Genomic DNA, 14,205 nt, shown 5'->3' with positions numbered 1-14,205 from the left:
CTGGGTTTTATTTCTGACTTTTAGATCAGTATCTCCAACACAAGATATCTCCCCGATGTCCCCAAACATGCAAGGCCATGAGAGGCCAGACTGGGCTCAGGGGCAGAGCAGCCCCTGTCCAGGCCCCCAGTTCTCTGCCCCCACTTGAGTGCTGTCAGCTAGGGCCTGTGCACCATGAGTAGATAAGACCACCCTTGCCCACCCCCCATAGAGACCAGAAAGTTTGACTTTAGATCATTGTAGCAATTTTTGCAAGTTTCTTGCCAAAACAGGATCACCCTGCAGCCACTTAAAATCTGAAACTAGAGAGTTCTGAAATACAGCTGGGAATTTGAACAAATGCCAATTTTCTGTGTGCGTGTTTCTTCACGTGGAGAGAAAGAACAGAGAAAGGAGTAAACGTCTTCTGCCTCTGTTATACTTGTGTTTATGATGTGGAAGTCCTGCAATTAATATCAGGACTTTTGATCATGTTCATGCTGGTAAGCGGGGCCCATGAGCAAACATCCTCCGTGACACTGACCAACCATGAATCAGCAATTCTCAAAGTGTGGTCCTGGGGTCCCCGAGACCCTTTCGGGAAGTCTATGAGGTCCTTACTTTTCCAATTGAATATCTCTGTGAGGCTGGATTTTCTTTGTCTACATCACCCAGAACAACATATTGAAGAGATTGAATGCAGAAGCAGAGACAGGAATCCAGGCTTCTCCTACGAAGTCAGACATCAGAGTTGCAAAAAATGTAAAACAATGCCACTCTTCTCCTTAATTTTTTCTTTGAAAATGTTGTTTTTTCATTAAAAGTGTTATTTTCATTAACATGTCATAGGTTTATTATCTTAGTTTAAAGTAATAAATCTTTTTACTTTTTTTTCAGTTTTAATTCCTAATATTGTAAATATTGAGAGATAACACCCATGTATACAAAAGTTCTCAGCTATTTTTAAAGAATTCTCAATAATGTTTATGCTATATAAAGGGACCTTAAGCCTCAAAAGTTTAAGAACCACTGCCAAAAATTATCTAGTCTCAAATGACCCTCTAAATTAAAAATTAACTGTGAGAAAGAAGGATAATATATAGAGTGACTTCACATTTAAAAATTAAAATAATTTTAACCAAAATACATGAAGTTCTCTAAGTATTCTGAAGGGGAAAAAAAAAAACAGTTGGTTATTACATGGTCTTAACAGTTCAGCTGTTTCTCCACCTTGAAATGCCTGGCCCAATGGTAATTTTTTATTTTTTACTCTGACGTGTGTGCCTGTCCCTTAGGCAACAAGGCCCGCACACTCTTGGCTTTGAACTCCTCGCTTCAAGGAGGGCTTGCACTGGGTTCTTCCCTGAAAAGAGGCTTGAACGCATTGTTTCCTTGGAGAAACCACCCTTGTCCCCCGCTGACCAGTCAGTCCTCCGGAGCGCAGCACTTTGTTTAGATTCGATAAGGAAAACAGCAATGCCAAGAACAACTAAAGATTGGAAAGTAAACAGTTGTGGGTAACCTGTCATCTGGAATGATAACGTGAAGTTCAGGTTTGCTCATCAGATTAAGTAATAGGCTGGAATAGTCTCTGTAGCCTAGGGAATGAGCCCTGTGAAGTCAAGGGCAGGCTTGATTGGGGAAATTTGTGGATGGCACCCGCTCTGAGTAATAACTGCACGTGTGACAGGGATAACTTTATCAGTTATTTTCAGAATATGGACTTTCCACCCTGTCCTTGAAGCGTAAAGTTGGTAAATCTTTAACAAGGTCCATAGTGCACGACGATCTATCCTGATTAGGATGTGGCACAGGGGGTTGTAAAGCCCCAAGCAAGCCCTGCACATTGAGAGTGAAACTAGCCAGCAGTGAAAAAAAGAACGTGTTCCAAAAGTCACGAAAGCAGAAACTGCCACGTAGTTTCAAGAAAAAGGGAAAGTCGAATATCTCTGCCAGAGGAGGAGTTTTGGGGAAAGCTGATGGGAATAGGTGTAGAACAATAGTTTAATAAAAATCATTGCCCTTTTAATGTGCATTATTAGATATATTTAAATGTCTAAGATGCTCTCCTAACATGATTTTAGAGGCGCTACCTAAAAATGCACAATTCTCCTAGGAGGAGACCTCAGGTGAGTTTTTATTGGTAGCGGTCCATCTTCCTTGACTCTGATCTAAAGAGCGAACTCCCCCGCAGCTGCTTTTGATTAAAGAGAAACGTCCCATTCCTGTTTACATTTTGTTTCACAAATTGGGGCCTATGCAGATTGAAGAATTCTGAGTTTCCTATGGTGTCAAAATTCCATGCAGCCCATGTTGTTTTGAGATCCCTCCCTCATTATCCCATACAGGCAGGGCCCTAGAAGGAAATAGGTAGCACTCTCAGAAATTGAAGCAAGTCTAACAAAGGGACTATTTTGAAAAGTTTGGTCAGGGTTTAGGGAAACCAACAAGGAATATTGCAGAACCCTGGAGGTTAGCAACAGCTGGGTTGCCACTGTCAACCTGTGGGCTAAGGGAGCGGGGAGAGAGAAACTACACAGAGGGGCCACCTGCCCCGGCTCAGTCCTGGCATGGGGGCAGGGAGGGAGGCACCCCCTCCCCACACTCTCCCTCTGTCCACCAGTCTCCTGCTGGCCTTCCACTGGCTGAGCCCAGCAGGCAGGCCAGCAGTCCTGGTGCGTCGGCCCGCATGGCACAGAGCGAGGGAGGAACGGGGCCAAAAGGGACTGTAGTGGGGAACTGGAAAATACAGTCCGTCCTCATTATTTGCCCAGTTGCTAAAATTTCTTTGTTACCCCGGAATCAGCATGAGGCGCTTTTACAGTCATTTGGGGACATGGCACAAAGCAGCAAAAAATTTGAGGCCACACGTTCCCATCTGAGGCTGAACAGGCAACACTCTGCCTCCTTGTTTCAGCTCGTGCTGACCCCCTAGCATGGTGCTGAAGTGCTGTCCAGTGTTCCTGAGCTCAGGAAGGTGATGTGCCTTACAGAGAAAATACTTGTCAGATAAGCTCTGTTCAGGCAGGAGTTACAGTGCTTTGGGTCGTGGGTTCAATATTAATGAATCAACAATATGTACTAAATGAGGTGTCTTTAAACAGAAACACACATAAAACAAGGTTATGTACTAATCAATTGCCAAAAATTTTGTAACCAGAGGCTCTCTGGAGCCTAATCCTGTATTTCCCCAAGAAGGGCGTGTTCCGTGTTCACAAATTTAGTGTTGGTGGTGACCATAGAACATAACCACAGCAAATAATGAGGATCGACTGTATTTGGCACCCTCAGGTGTTGTTTCACAGACCAGCAACGGTGAGGTTCCTCTGTTTACATCTCATCCAAGCCTGGCAATTTTCTGTAACCCTGTAGAGTGGTCTAAGCATCTACTTTTCCTTGACCGAGAGTGCTCTTAGAACCGCCAAAGTTATATAGCATATCTTCACTTTTATAATGCTTCTCGAAAACAATAGCAGTAGGGAACGTGGCTCATGGAACTTGTCTGACTGCTCGACCTTGTCTCATACCAGGACATATTGCCCTGCTTCATGTTGCAAATATTTCCTAAGCTTCCTTATGCTGGAGAGACAAGGGTGAGCATGATGTGATGTGATCATGATGTGATCTGCCCCAACACACAACACTGCTTCTGATGCTTTCTTGCCATTGAGGAGAAACACCTAAACCACGGTCCCTTAGAATCTGAATTGAAAGTTGTCTCAGTTCTTTGTGGCTTAGAAATTTCTACATTTACATGTGTTGATTCACTCCATAAACTAGCTGTGTGCCATGTGCCAGCTCAGTGATATATGAGGGAGTGCCTGTCTTAGAAAGTTTGACCTAGTGTGCTAGTCCTCAAGCTTTAGTGTGCTTAAAAATTACGTAGATCCTATTACAAATACAGATTCCCATTCTAACCCACCCCCACCCATCCCCAGATTTAGTTGGGTGACTGTAGCGCCTGGGAATCTGTATTTTAACAAGCATGCCAGGTGATTATTCCGATACAAAGGATCTTCGACTGTATCTTGAGAAACGATAATATAGTGGAAATGTGAATGATGCCATGATGTACGCCATTGCCCGAGCCAGGTCACATGCTTACGGTTATTCCCAAATGGTAGATAAAAGAGATAGCTAGCTTCATAAGAAAGGTTAAATTAAATCAGTCAGTCCTAAGATGGGGCAAATATTTAATTTAAGTGAAAAAACTTTAAATACCCTGCAAATACACAGGCTCATAATGCATTTTCAAGCACACACATGCGCCCATGCACAGCATTAGTGAGCTATTTCCACAGACAGGTGCTCGGTGCCGTCAACCGCATGGCTGTGGCACACCTAGAAATGACTGGCTAATTACATCTTAAACAGCTTCCTGAATGGCTTACGAGCTTAGTGTACCGAGATCTTTTTAAGTCTAGTCTAATATCATAAAATGTGTACTTTCCAGGTGCATAAAGCTCATTGAGGTTTTTTTTTTTTTCCCCGACCAGTGATTACTTATAGTTCTTTGCGTGTATTGACAATTTAGAAAAAAAATAACTTGGCATTTAGATTTTAAGCAAGGGGGAAAACGATCAGACTTTCTGTATGATCGCCTTTCAAGGTCACCACTCTGACCGCTGTCAGTGTAAGTTCTGGTTTTCAAGCGATTGCTGAGAATTCAAAGTAAATTCATACGTGGAATTTCTGTTGAGAATACTATTCATATATGCCCCGATGTTTAGTTACTATGATGTCTTAGTTTTTTTTTTTTTTATAAATTTATTTATTTATTTTTTGGCTGTGTTGGGTCTTCGTTTCTGTGTGAGGGCTTTCTCTAGTTGCAGCAAGAGGGGGCCACTCTTCATCGCGGTGTGCGGGCCTCTCACTATCGCAGCCTCTCTTGTTGCGGAGCACAGGCTCCGGACGCGCAGGCTCAGTAGTTGTGGCTCACGGGCCTAGTTGCTCCGCGGCATGTGGGATCCTGCCAGACCAGGGCTCGAACCCGTGTCCCCTGCATTGGCAGGCAGATTCTCAACCACTGCGCCACCAGGGAAGCCCTGATGTCTTAGTTTTTATGACTCTTTATAATTTTGTGTTGACATATGGTCTCTCAAACTTAGCTGTCTGTGATTGCTGGTTATTTCTATTCAAAGAATTGTTACTTGATGCACCAGCTGTAAACATCGAGGTATAGAGTTGACATTAGCTTGAATAATTTACCTTACCAAATTAAGCTTTATGCTCAGTAATCCATACTCTACCTTTATGAGAGAAGGACTTAACCTTCTTTAAAAAATAAAAGCCATTTTTAGTTTGTTATTGGGTAAAATCTCTAACTACTCTGCTTTTTATAGTATACATTACCATTTTCTACAATAAAAAGTGATATTCAGACTGATACACTATAGATCCTGAATGCCTCCTGAATCAAAAGAAAAGATAAAATAATGTCCAGTAGCATATATTGGTTGATGATGTATTATTTCCTAATTCTTAATTACCATCAAATTGTGATACTTATTTCATAGTTATTTACTAAGCTCTATTCACTCTATGAAACATTACTGTTTTCCAACCATTCTGGGAAGTGTCCCTGGTTGAAGTCTACTTTTTTGTACCAAATATGGCAGATTTTTCCGTAGTGAACTGAATTGTCCATAGTATTGATATGCCACAAGAATTCAGGTTTCATCGTTATTAAACTTTCCTTGTGTTTCTGGTTTGACAAATGAGTAAAAGTAGTATTCAAATCTTAGTCTCACAATTAGGAGCATTTGGCCCAGGAGATTCTCATAAACTCTATTTGATATATATTTAAGTGACTAAATCTAGAACCATTCAAAATATACCTGAAAGGCTGCTATACGCAGACGCCTTACGAGGCATAGACAGAACATCATTTTAAAATCAAGTAACATCTTCCTTATATAATACTTCCTTGTTGTGATAGTGGATGTATGTCTGTGTGCATTTTCATTTCTCATAAAATTATCTGTTTCAATTATTAATTTATTTTTAGAAAACTTTTGAATGTGGCTATTTAATCTGTGTATTTAATCTTTCCACCTCCCCGACCTCATCTCTCTGCCCTGTTTGACTCAGATTTTATACTCTGGCCCTCAAACTACTTACAAATTTCTCACACACCATGCTGCCGTCTCTCCTATGTCTCTGCCCAGGCTGTTCCCTCTCCCTGGAATGTCTCCCCCCTCTTCCTTGCTATTCCCACCTTTCACCTTCACCTCACTAACTCCTGATGATGTGTAAGACTCAGCCAGTCATCGCTTTCTGCAACCTTCCATGGCCCCCCATCCCCCATCCCTGGATGGGTGCTGCTCCTCTCTGCGTCCCTGATTCCCTGCGCGTTTATCAGCACACTCACCACCATCTTTTGTAATCTCTTTATGGATCTGCATAGAGATCTGAGCTTTATGAGCAGGAAGTGCTCTCTTCACGTGATTCTCGGCCTCCCCTGGACTCACTCAGAGACACACAGACTATCGTTAAGTCAGTAAATGCCTACTGCTCTCAGTTCAGAGTGTCTACCTTCTGACTTGCAGTTTGGCACATATTTGAAATCACTGTGGTTTTCTCTGTCCTCAGTATCTTAGCATGCACGTCAAATCTCTTCCAGTCGGTGGTCGTGAGTCTCTAGTCCATCAGTTCTAGCTGCTTCAAAGGACAACCTCTCTGTGTCTTTAAGGGCCTCCTCCTCAAAGCCAGTTTCGTGTATACCACATAACCTGATAAACTATCCCAAACCCACCCCCAGCCCACGTTTAGTAAAAATCTACGGAGCCATTTTTATAAATTACAGAAACTTAAATTTTACTTATATAGGTTTGTTTTATAAACCCAGTGTCGAGTACAGTGCCTTGTATGTAGTAGCTTCTTGGTAAAATGTGTGAATGAATGAATGAATGAAAGAATCAAGTTAATGATGTGGTGTAGTGACTGTGCCTGGTTATAACATTTATAACTCTTTGAGAAGAATGTTCAATTTTATATGAGATTATATTGAAGTTACTCTAGAGTCTTATTGTGCTGTAACTGCTAAGCATGGAGTTAAGAACCTTTAGGTCTCTCTGATCTCATCCACAATAAATAGGGTGTCATCATTGTGTATTTACATCTACAGTGTGAACCATACTATAGTTTGAACAAAACCCAGTAGTGAGAAAAGAAGGGGCCAAATGAGTAGTCTGTAAGTTAAACCTAAGAATAGCTTTAAGATGGGTAAATTTCCATGCCTTGACTATTTTGTTATCAGAAGAATTCCTTGGTTGTACAGCATTCTCATCCCTGATGGGAAATTGGGTCTTCTCAGAATTCATTCACCTCTGCTGTAGTCCCACAGCATCACTGAGAATGAAGATGCTCAATAAATACCCAGTGCAGTGTCTGTGATCTAAGATATGTAAGAATTGCAAGGCTTTGATAAAGGACTCGTTTCCCTACAGCGAAGGACAGCTAATAGTAATATTGTTACATTACTAACAAAAATGCAGATCGATTCATTCATCCAAGAAATTCTTGCCTACCAAATATGTATGTGGCACTGTGGGATATTACATTACCCAGTAGAAGTAAGATACCATTTTTCAAAAATTAATACAAAGTAGAAAGTGATGATTGAAAAAGACAAATTTGTTTAACTGGCCTATTAATTACATATAGCATTTAGTTTTCAGAGCATTTTAATGGATAAAATTTTATTTGATCATCACAACTACCAAATTAGATTAGACCTTTATTACCTTCCCAGTTTTACAAATATGCTAAAGTAAGTACGTTGACACTGACACTATACAAGTTTTATTTTTATGCTTTTCTTTTACGTAGCTTTTTATAATCAGAGAAGCATGAGAAAAATCATAAAATCTTGTCATATTTAACCTGGATAGATTCTCCATTGGAAAAGATTTGAGACAAAACTAAGAGAAAACGGAGAGAGGTTTTGCAACTTCATAATACAAATGCACAAAGAAAAGATATGGTGTTAGGACCTTTGCTGACTTTTTTCTTTGTCTATAGCTGTTAGGATAATTACTACATATTCTGGCTTCAGTGTTTGCACTTAATGAGACCTACCATAAAAGTATGAGATAACTGATATACCTCTTTATAAGCATTGGTACAGAGTTTAGTCACACAGATGACAGTTTTATGATTTCTATGTTGTAAATATGACATAGGAATTAAATGTCTTGCTTTAAAGATGGTTTGTTTAAGTCAGTTAGGTAGTATTTTCTGGTAAATTGATTCACAACTGCTTTTAAAATGTTTATTTTCTTTGGACCTATAAACCGTAGACATTAGGACTATAATGAAACATTAGGCTGGTAATGAAAAACACAGGTCGTGCCCTTCATTTACAGAACTATGGAGGATACAAACATATTAAAAGGCAACTATAAAAGCCTTAAAAACTATATTAGCAAATTTAATCTAGCAGTATATAAATAAGAGGAATATATTGTGACTAAATGGTGTTTACCCTGACAATGCACCGTTAGTCCAACCCTGTAAAAACCAATTAATATAATTCACCATATTAACAGAATAAATAAGGGAAGTCTGATGACCATCTTAATAGATGCAGAAAAATCATTTGAAAAAATTCAATATCCATTCATGAGTTAAAAAAAAAAATCCTAGGAGTAGAAAGGAACTTCTTCAAGAAAAAAGATTATCTACAAAAAACCTACAGCTAACATCATACTTTATGGTGAAAGACTAAAATGCTTTCCCCCTAATATTGGGAACAAGACAAGAATACCTGCTTTACCACTCCTATTCGACATTGTGCTGCAGGTTCTAGCCAGTGCAGTAAGGTAAGAAAAAGAAATAAAACTGCGTATATTGACATAAGATGCAGTTGTCTTTTGTGACAGAAGTGACCTGAAAGAATTTACAAGAGAAGTTACTAAAACTGAGTTTAGCAAGATCATAGGACATAAGATCAGTGTACAGAAATCAATCAACCTTCACGTTTAGAGATTCTTATACCATAGTTTCACCATATTGTTAACAATTATTTTGTGTAATTCCTACAAACAGGTATGCTGGATGACTTTAAATCTTACTCAAATAAAGGCCTTTACTCCAAAAAAAAAAATCATCAAAATTAAAAAACAGTACTGTTTATAAAAGCATCAAAAACATTGAAAAATTAGGTGTAAATCTGTAGAGATTTATATGCTAAAAACTACCAAACACTGATGAAAGGAATCAGAGAAGTCCCAAATAAGTGGTGCGAAAGACTCAGTATTTTTAAGATGTCACTTCTCCCTAAATTGATTTATAGATTCAAAGCAATCCTAATCGAACTCCCATCTGGAGTTCTGGTAGAAATTGATAAACAGATTCTAAAATTTATATGGAAAAGCAAAGGAACTAGACTAGCCAAAACAATTTTGAAAAAGTTGGAAGAGCCGTGCTATCTGATTTCAAGATAAAGCAGTGGTTCTCAGCTAGGGATGATTTTGCCCCCTCTCTCCCAGGGAACATTTGGCTGTGTCTGGAAAGGTTTTTTAATGTCACAATTTGGGAAAAGGGGGAAGGGTGGTGCTACTGCTACTGGCATCTAGTGGGTAAAGGCTAAGAATGCTGCTAAACATCCTATAATGCATAGGACAGCCCCCCAGAAAAAGGAGTTATCTGGCCCAAAATATTGTTCATGTCACTGTGGAGAAACCCTTCTATAAAGCTACAGTAGTGATCAAGACGGTGTGATATTGGCACAAAGACAGACACATCTATCAATGGAACAAAGTAGAGAAGCCAGAAATAGACCCACACAGGTATGGTCAGTTGATTTTTGACAAAAATTCAAAGGCACTTCAATGGTGAAAGGGCCGTCTTTCATCAAGTGGTGTTGGAACAACTGGACATTCATATGGGAAAAATAAGTTGACCTGTACTTTACACTGTATTCTAGGATCAAAGGATCCTAGACTTAAATATGAAATATAAAACTATAAAACTTCTGGAAGAAAACATAGGAGATAATCTTTGTGAACTTGATAAAGATCTCTTAGATGTAATGTATAAAGCACAATCCAGAAAATAAAAACTTGATAAATGGAGCTTCACCAAAATTTAAAACATCTGCCCTTCACAAGACACTGTTAAGAAAATCCAGAGACAGGCTACAGATTGGGAGAAAATTATAAATCACTTTTATGCAAAATATATAAAGAACTCTCAAAACCCAATAATAAGAAAATAACCCAATAGGAGAAGAGTGAGGAAAAGATTTGAATAGGTACTTCACCCAAGCTATATAGATGACAAATAAGCACATGAAGTTTACTCAACCTCATTAATGAAACCCTACTCCAATGGGCTTAAATAAAGGTCGAATAAATTGACTTCCATTAGTAAATTCCACAGAGGATTGACAAATCAATCTGATTGTTTAACAAAGTGGTAAAGGATACAGTTACTTTGGAAGGGAGGAGGAGCTCTCCACTCTGTTAATAGGGCAGACAGGCCCCTGGCTGGCCATGGGATGTCCAGTCTGCTGAGAGCATCTGTCCCAGCATTCCCAGCAAGGGTCCTAAAATTCACCCTGATTGGCCAGTTTAGGTCACATGATGAAGCAGTGATTGGCCAGAAAATAGATTTATGCTGGTTAGTTTAAACCTGAGGCACCTGTCCCAGCCCTTGAGTCATAGTGTTAGCTTCTTCCAAAGTTCAAGGGCGTTAATGGAGGCAGGGTGACTGCGCAAACTTAAGTAGATAGAAATTTTGAAAGGAAAAGGGAAAGAATGTTGGTGAGGCAGGCGTAGTGCCTACCACACTCCATTACTGAATTGCTCTAAGATGTTTAAATTTGTTTGAAGTCATGCTTAGTGACTTTCCATGTCTCAGCATTGTCATTTTCCTCAGAAAGGAAGAAAATCTACACTATATTTAGAAAAAGAAAACTAAGAACAAAAATTGAGAGCCTGTGTGAAACCATCAATTTCAATTTTTTTCCATGCATTTAACTATTACACAGTTACACAATGTGACCCTTCGTTTCTGTTTGTAAACATGTTTGGAAAATAGCTCATTAAAAAAAAGAAACATGGAAGTTAGTGTTTAAAAATATTACATATTTTGAAATTTTCTTCCTGGCCATCTTAACCGTTTATGTATTCTGCAAGGAACACAATGCCAATTTCCCTGTAACACTCTTTCCTGGCCGGGGGCCTTCTTCTTTGATCAGGATGTGCTCATGGAGCTCCTGGAACAGTGTGCAGACGGACTCTGGAAGGCCGAACGCTATGAGCTGATCGCCGACATTTATAAGCTCATCATCCCCATCTACGAGAAGCGGAGGGATTTTGAGGTATCTGAGTGGTTGGTTTTCTCCCGTTTGAGAGGACAGTGGAGTGACACACATCCCCAGACATTCTTATATGCAGAAAGCGCAAGCAGGCCATTTGAGCAATGACCTCTGACCCGCCACGTGACACTGGCAGTCGCCACCCTCAGAGCCATCAGGTGTCACACCTCTACCCAGACCTCAAATCTCAAACGACAAGGGGTGGGAATTCTGGCACTCCACCTCTTAGCTAAGGAATGGAGTAGGAAAAGCGAAGACTGCAAACGTCATCAGAGGACTGAATGGGCTTACTGCACTGGAAATCCAGTGGGTCTTCAATATGCAGGATGGCCCTTTGGGTAGAAAACAAAACAGTTGGATAATGATCACTACCAGTTGTGCTGTCAAAATTCATTCTTGATTTTTTTTTGAAACTCAAGTCCAACGAATTTTCACCTATGTAGTATCATTTCATTGTTATTTTAAAATAATTCTACTAGTTGCAAGTGGGAAGAAATGGGGTTTGTTCTGCTTTCCAGAGGCTGGCCCATCTGTATGACACACTGCACCGAGCCTACAGCAAGGTGACCGAGGTCATGCACTCAGGCCGAAGGCTTCTGGGGACGTACTTCCGAGTAGCCTTCTTCGGACAGGTGAGCCTCCTCTCTGTTCTCTAGGCCGTCCCAAGTCCTTTTTTTCTTGTTTAAACTCTATATACAAAGTGGTATTTTGTAAATTTTCTGTTTTCTAGAAATGCTAATTTGATGAATTTGTCATGTTTAGTATGGTTCTTATCTTCCTCAGTAGTAAACTTTCTGCCTTTTTTTCTTTCTTCCTGTCTTTTTATTACTTTCTTAAGGCAGCGGTAAGTTCTCCTTCCATAAGATATTCTTAGCGGCATCTTTGGTACCTCAGTGTGGTTTGCAAGTTTCCTTTTCAAGTCTGTATGTATATCTGTCCAGTCATTACAAACTCCAAAACAAAATTAACATTTTATTCCATTTACAGAAATAAATCACCTGTTCCCTTACACGTCTATACTGCATGTTTTAAACCAAAATTAAGACTTTGTGGTTTCCTTTGTCCCTGTGCTTCTCTATCTTTTATAATACAATATCTCTGCAAGTAGATTTACCATTGTAATATTTCAGAAACCCTTTAGAAAAGGGGTCATTTAAATTTAACTGAAAGTTTAACCTCCAAGTCTCTAACATGATTAAATAGTATAAATTACAATCCATTTATTCAGGGTGTGTGGTTTTCTATGAGCATTCTATAACCTTCAATTTATCCTGTTATTTATTGTCTTTTATAACTTTATAGCAATACCAGTTTACAGACAGTGAAACAGATGTGGAGGTAATTACAGTAAATACATAAAAAGCAAGTAATGTAGTGAAATCACTGCATCTAAACTCCTAGTTTGATGTGGGTGTTTTTTGTTTCATGTTAGCCTGCATTTTTTCTTTTATATACTGTGTTTTTTGCACCATTTTCTCTCTTTCATTTTAGATGAGAAAATTTTTTTTTTAATTTATTTCAAATATTAACCCAATCTGGGCTTTTTAGTTTTCAACCTTTTTCACTTCCCATGCAATACTTAGCCTTCTTGTATCGAGACATGATTGGTGCTAAAACAGATGATGACTGGTGATAATGAAAATATTTCCTGATCTTATGCTACAGCCCTTTAATATTTGTCTCATCAGGAAGACAAAACATAATTTACACCAACTTCACATAACTTTTGCCAGACCAGAATGCTTCCTTTTATGCCGTAAAATCCCAAGTAAACGGCAGAGATCAGGAGAAGCGTTTCTGAGGCCTGCAGATAGCAGGCTGCTGAGTCATGTCTTAGTGAGTCTTAGTGAGTTCTGCTCCTTGGGAATGTGAAACAGGCTTGAATCCCATGATTAGACTTCACCGAGGGAACACAGTCTTGAATCCCCAATCTTTCATTTCCCTCAACACTTAACGACAGCATTCTTGGATGAGTTTGCAATTTTGTGTTTCGCCTTTACCTTGCACCCAGACCTCACATTATTATCATTTTCCTTCCTATTCGGAAAGCCTGATTTTGTTTTTAGAATCATTCCCTTTTTTGTTGTTGTTAACTCCTGTAACAAAAGAATCCTTCCTGGGTGGTAAGCCTTGGGCTTTATATTTGGGGATAGCTCTAATTGTGCTTTATGTCACAGGGATTCTTTGAAGATGAAGATGGAAAGGAGTATATCTACAAGGAACCCAAACTCACGCCTCTGTCAGAAATTTCTCAGAGACTCCTTAAACTTTACTCAGATAAATTTGGTTCTGAAAACGTCAAAATGATACAAGATTCTGGCAAGGTATGACTATGCTTGGAAACATATTATAGCAATATAATATTGTTTTTTTATGTATGATTGATCATATATTATATATTTATAAATGTGGTAGAAAAAAGAAGACCCAGGAAAAAGTCAGGAATGGTTGGCCTTGAGTGGCAGGTGTATTTTTTTTTTCTTAATACCTTTCTGTGCATCCCAGGTGTCTTTCATTAAGCAAACCTTTATTTCATAATTTTAAAGATATTATTTTACAAAATAATTAACATCTGAAAGGATGTACTGTTTTTAGTCCCGCTATTTAGAAACTCTGTAGGAGTAGGGTCCTAGGTTCTGTTTGTCTTTGTAGTTTTTCCTTGCACTTAGCACAGTGCCTGGCATGTTACTTGACACTCTGACTGTCTGATATATGGACAGATGGATGGGCAGACAGAGAGACCAAGGAATGAACTAATTAGCCAGCACATTTGTAGGAATGAGATCTACTTTCTACTTAGAGAGGCTGTCCTCTGCTGTATTGCTCTCATGAAAACCCTTTCTGAACGTACACGTTTTTCCTATATGTTTATGTGTTCCACTGTCTTCAGGGCATCTCCCGAG

At 39.3% G+C, this 14,205-nt stretch overlaps 1 protein-coding gene across 17 annotated transcripts in view; it reads left to right on the top strand.

Annotated features, from left to right (window-relative positions):
- DOCK9 (dedicator of cytokinesis 9) overlaps positions 1-14,205 on the top strand; it is a 297,694-nt gene that overhangs the window by 253,364 nt on the left and 30,125 nt on the right. For all 17 annotated transcript variants that reach the window (XM_079902765.1, XM_079902766.1, XM_079902763.1 and 14 more), the window contains 3 exons: positions 11,183-11,305; positions 11,821-11,934; positions 13,480-13,626. In XM_079902765.1, the coding sequence (XP_079758891.1) occupies positions 11,183-11,305; positions 11,821-11,934; positions 13,480-13,626 (384 nt within the window). The remainder of the gene's footprint in view (positions 1-11,182; positions 11,306-11,820; positions 11,935-13,479; positions 13,627-14,205) is intronic.

The sequence above is a fragment of the Stenella coeruleoalba genome, assembly GCF_951394435.1.
Source record: "Stenella coeruleoalba genome assembly, chromosome: 18".
Lineage (NCBI taxonomy): Eukaryota > Metazoa > Chordata > Mammalia > Artiodactyla > Delphinidae > Stenella > Stenella coeruleoalba.
The sequence above is the reverse complement of the archived record's forward strand: the minus strand, read 5'-3'. Positions and strand labels throughout refer to the sequence as shown.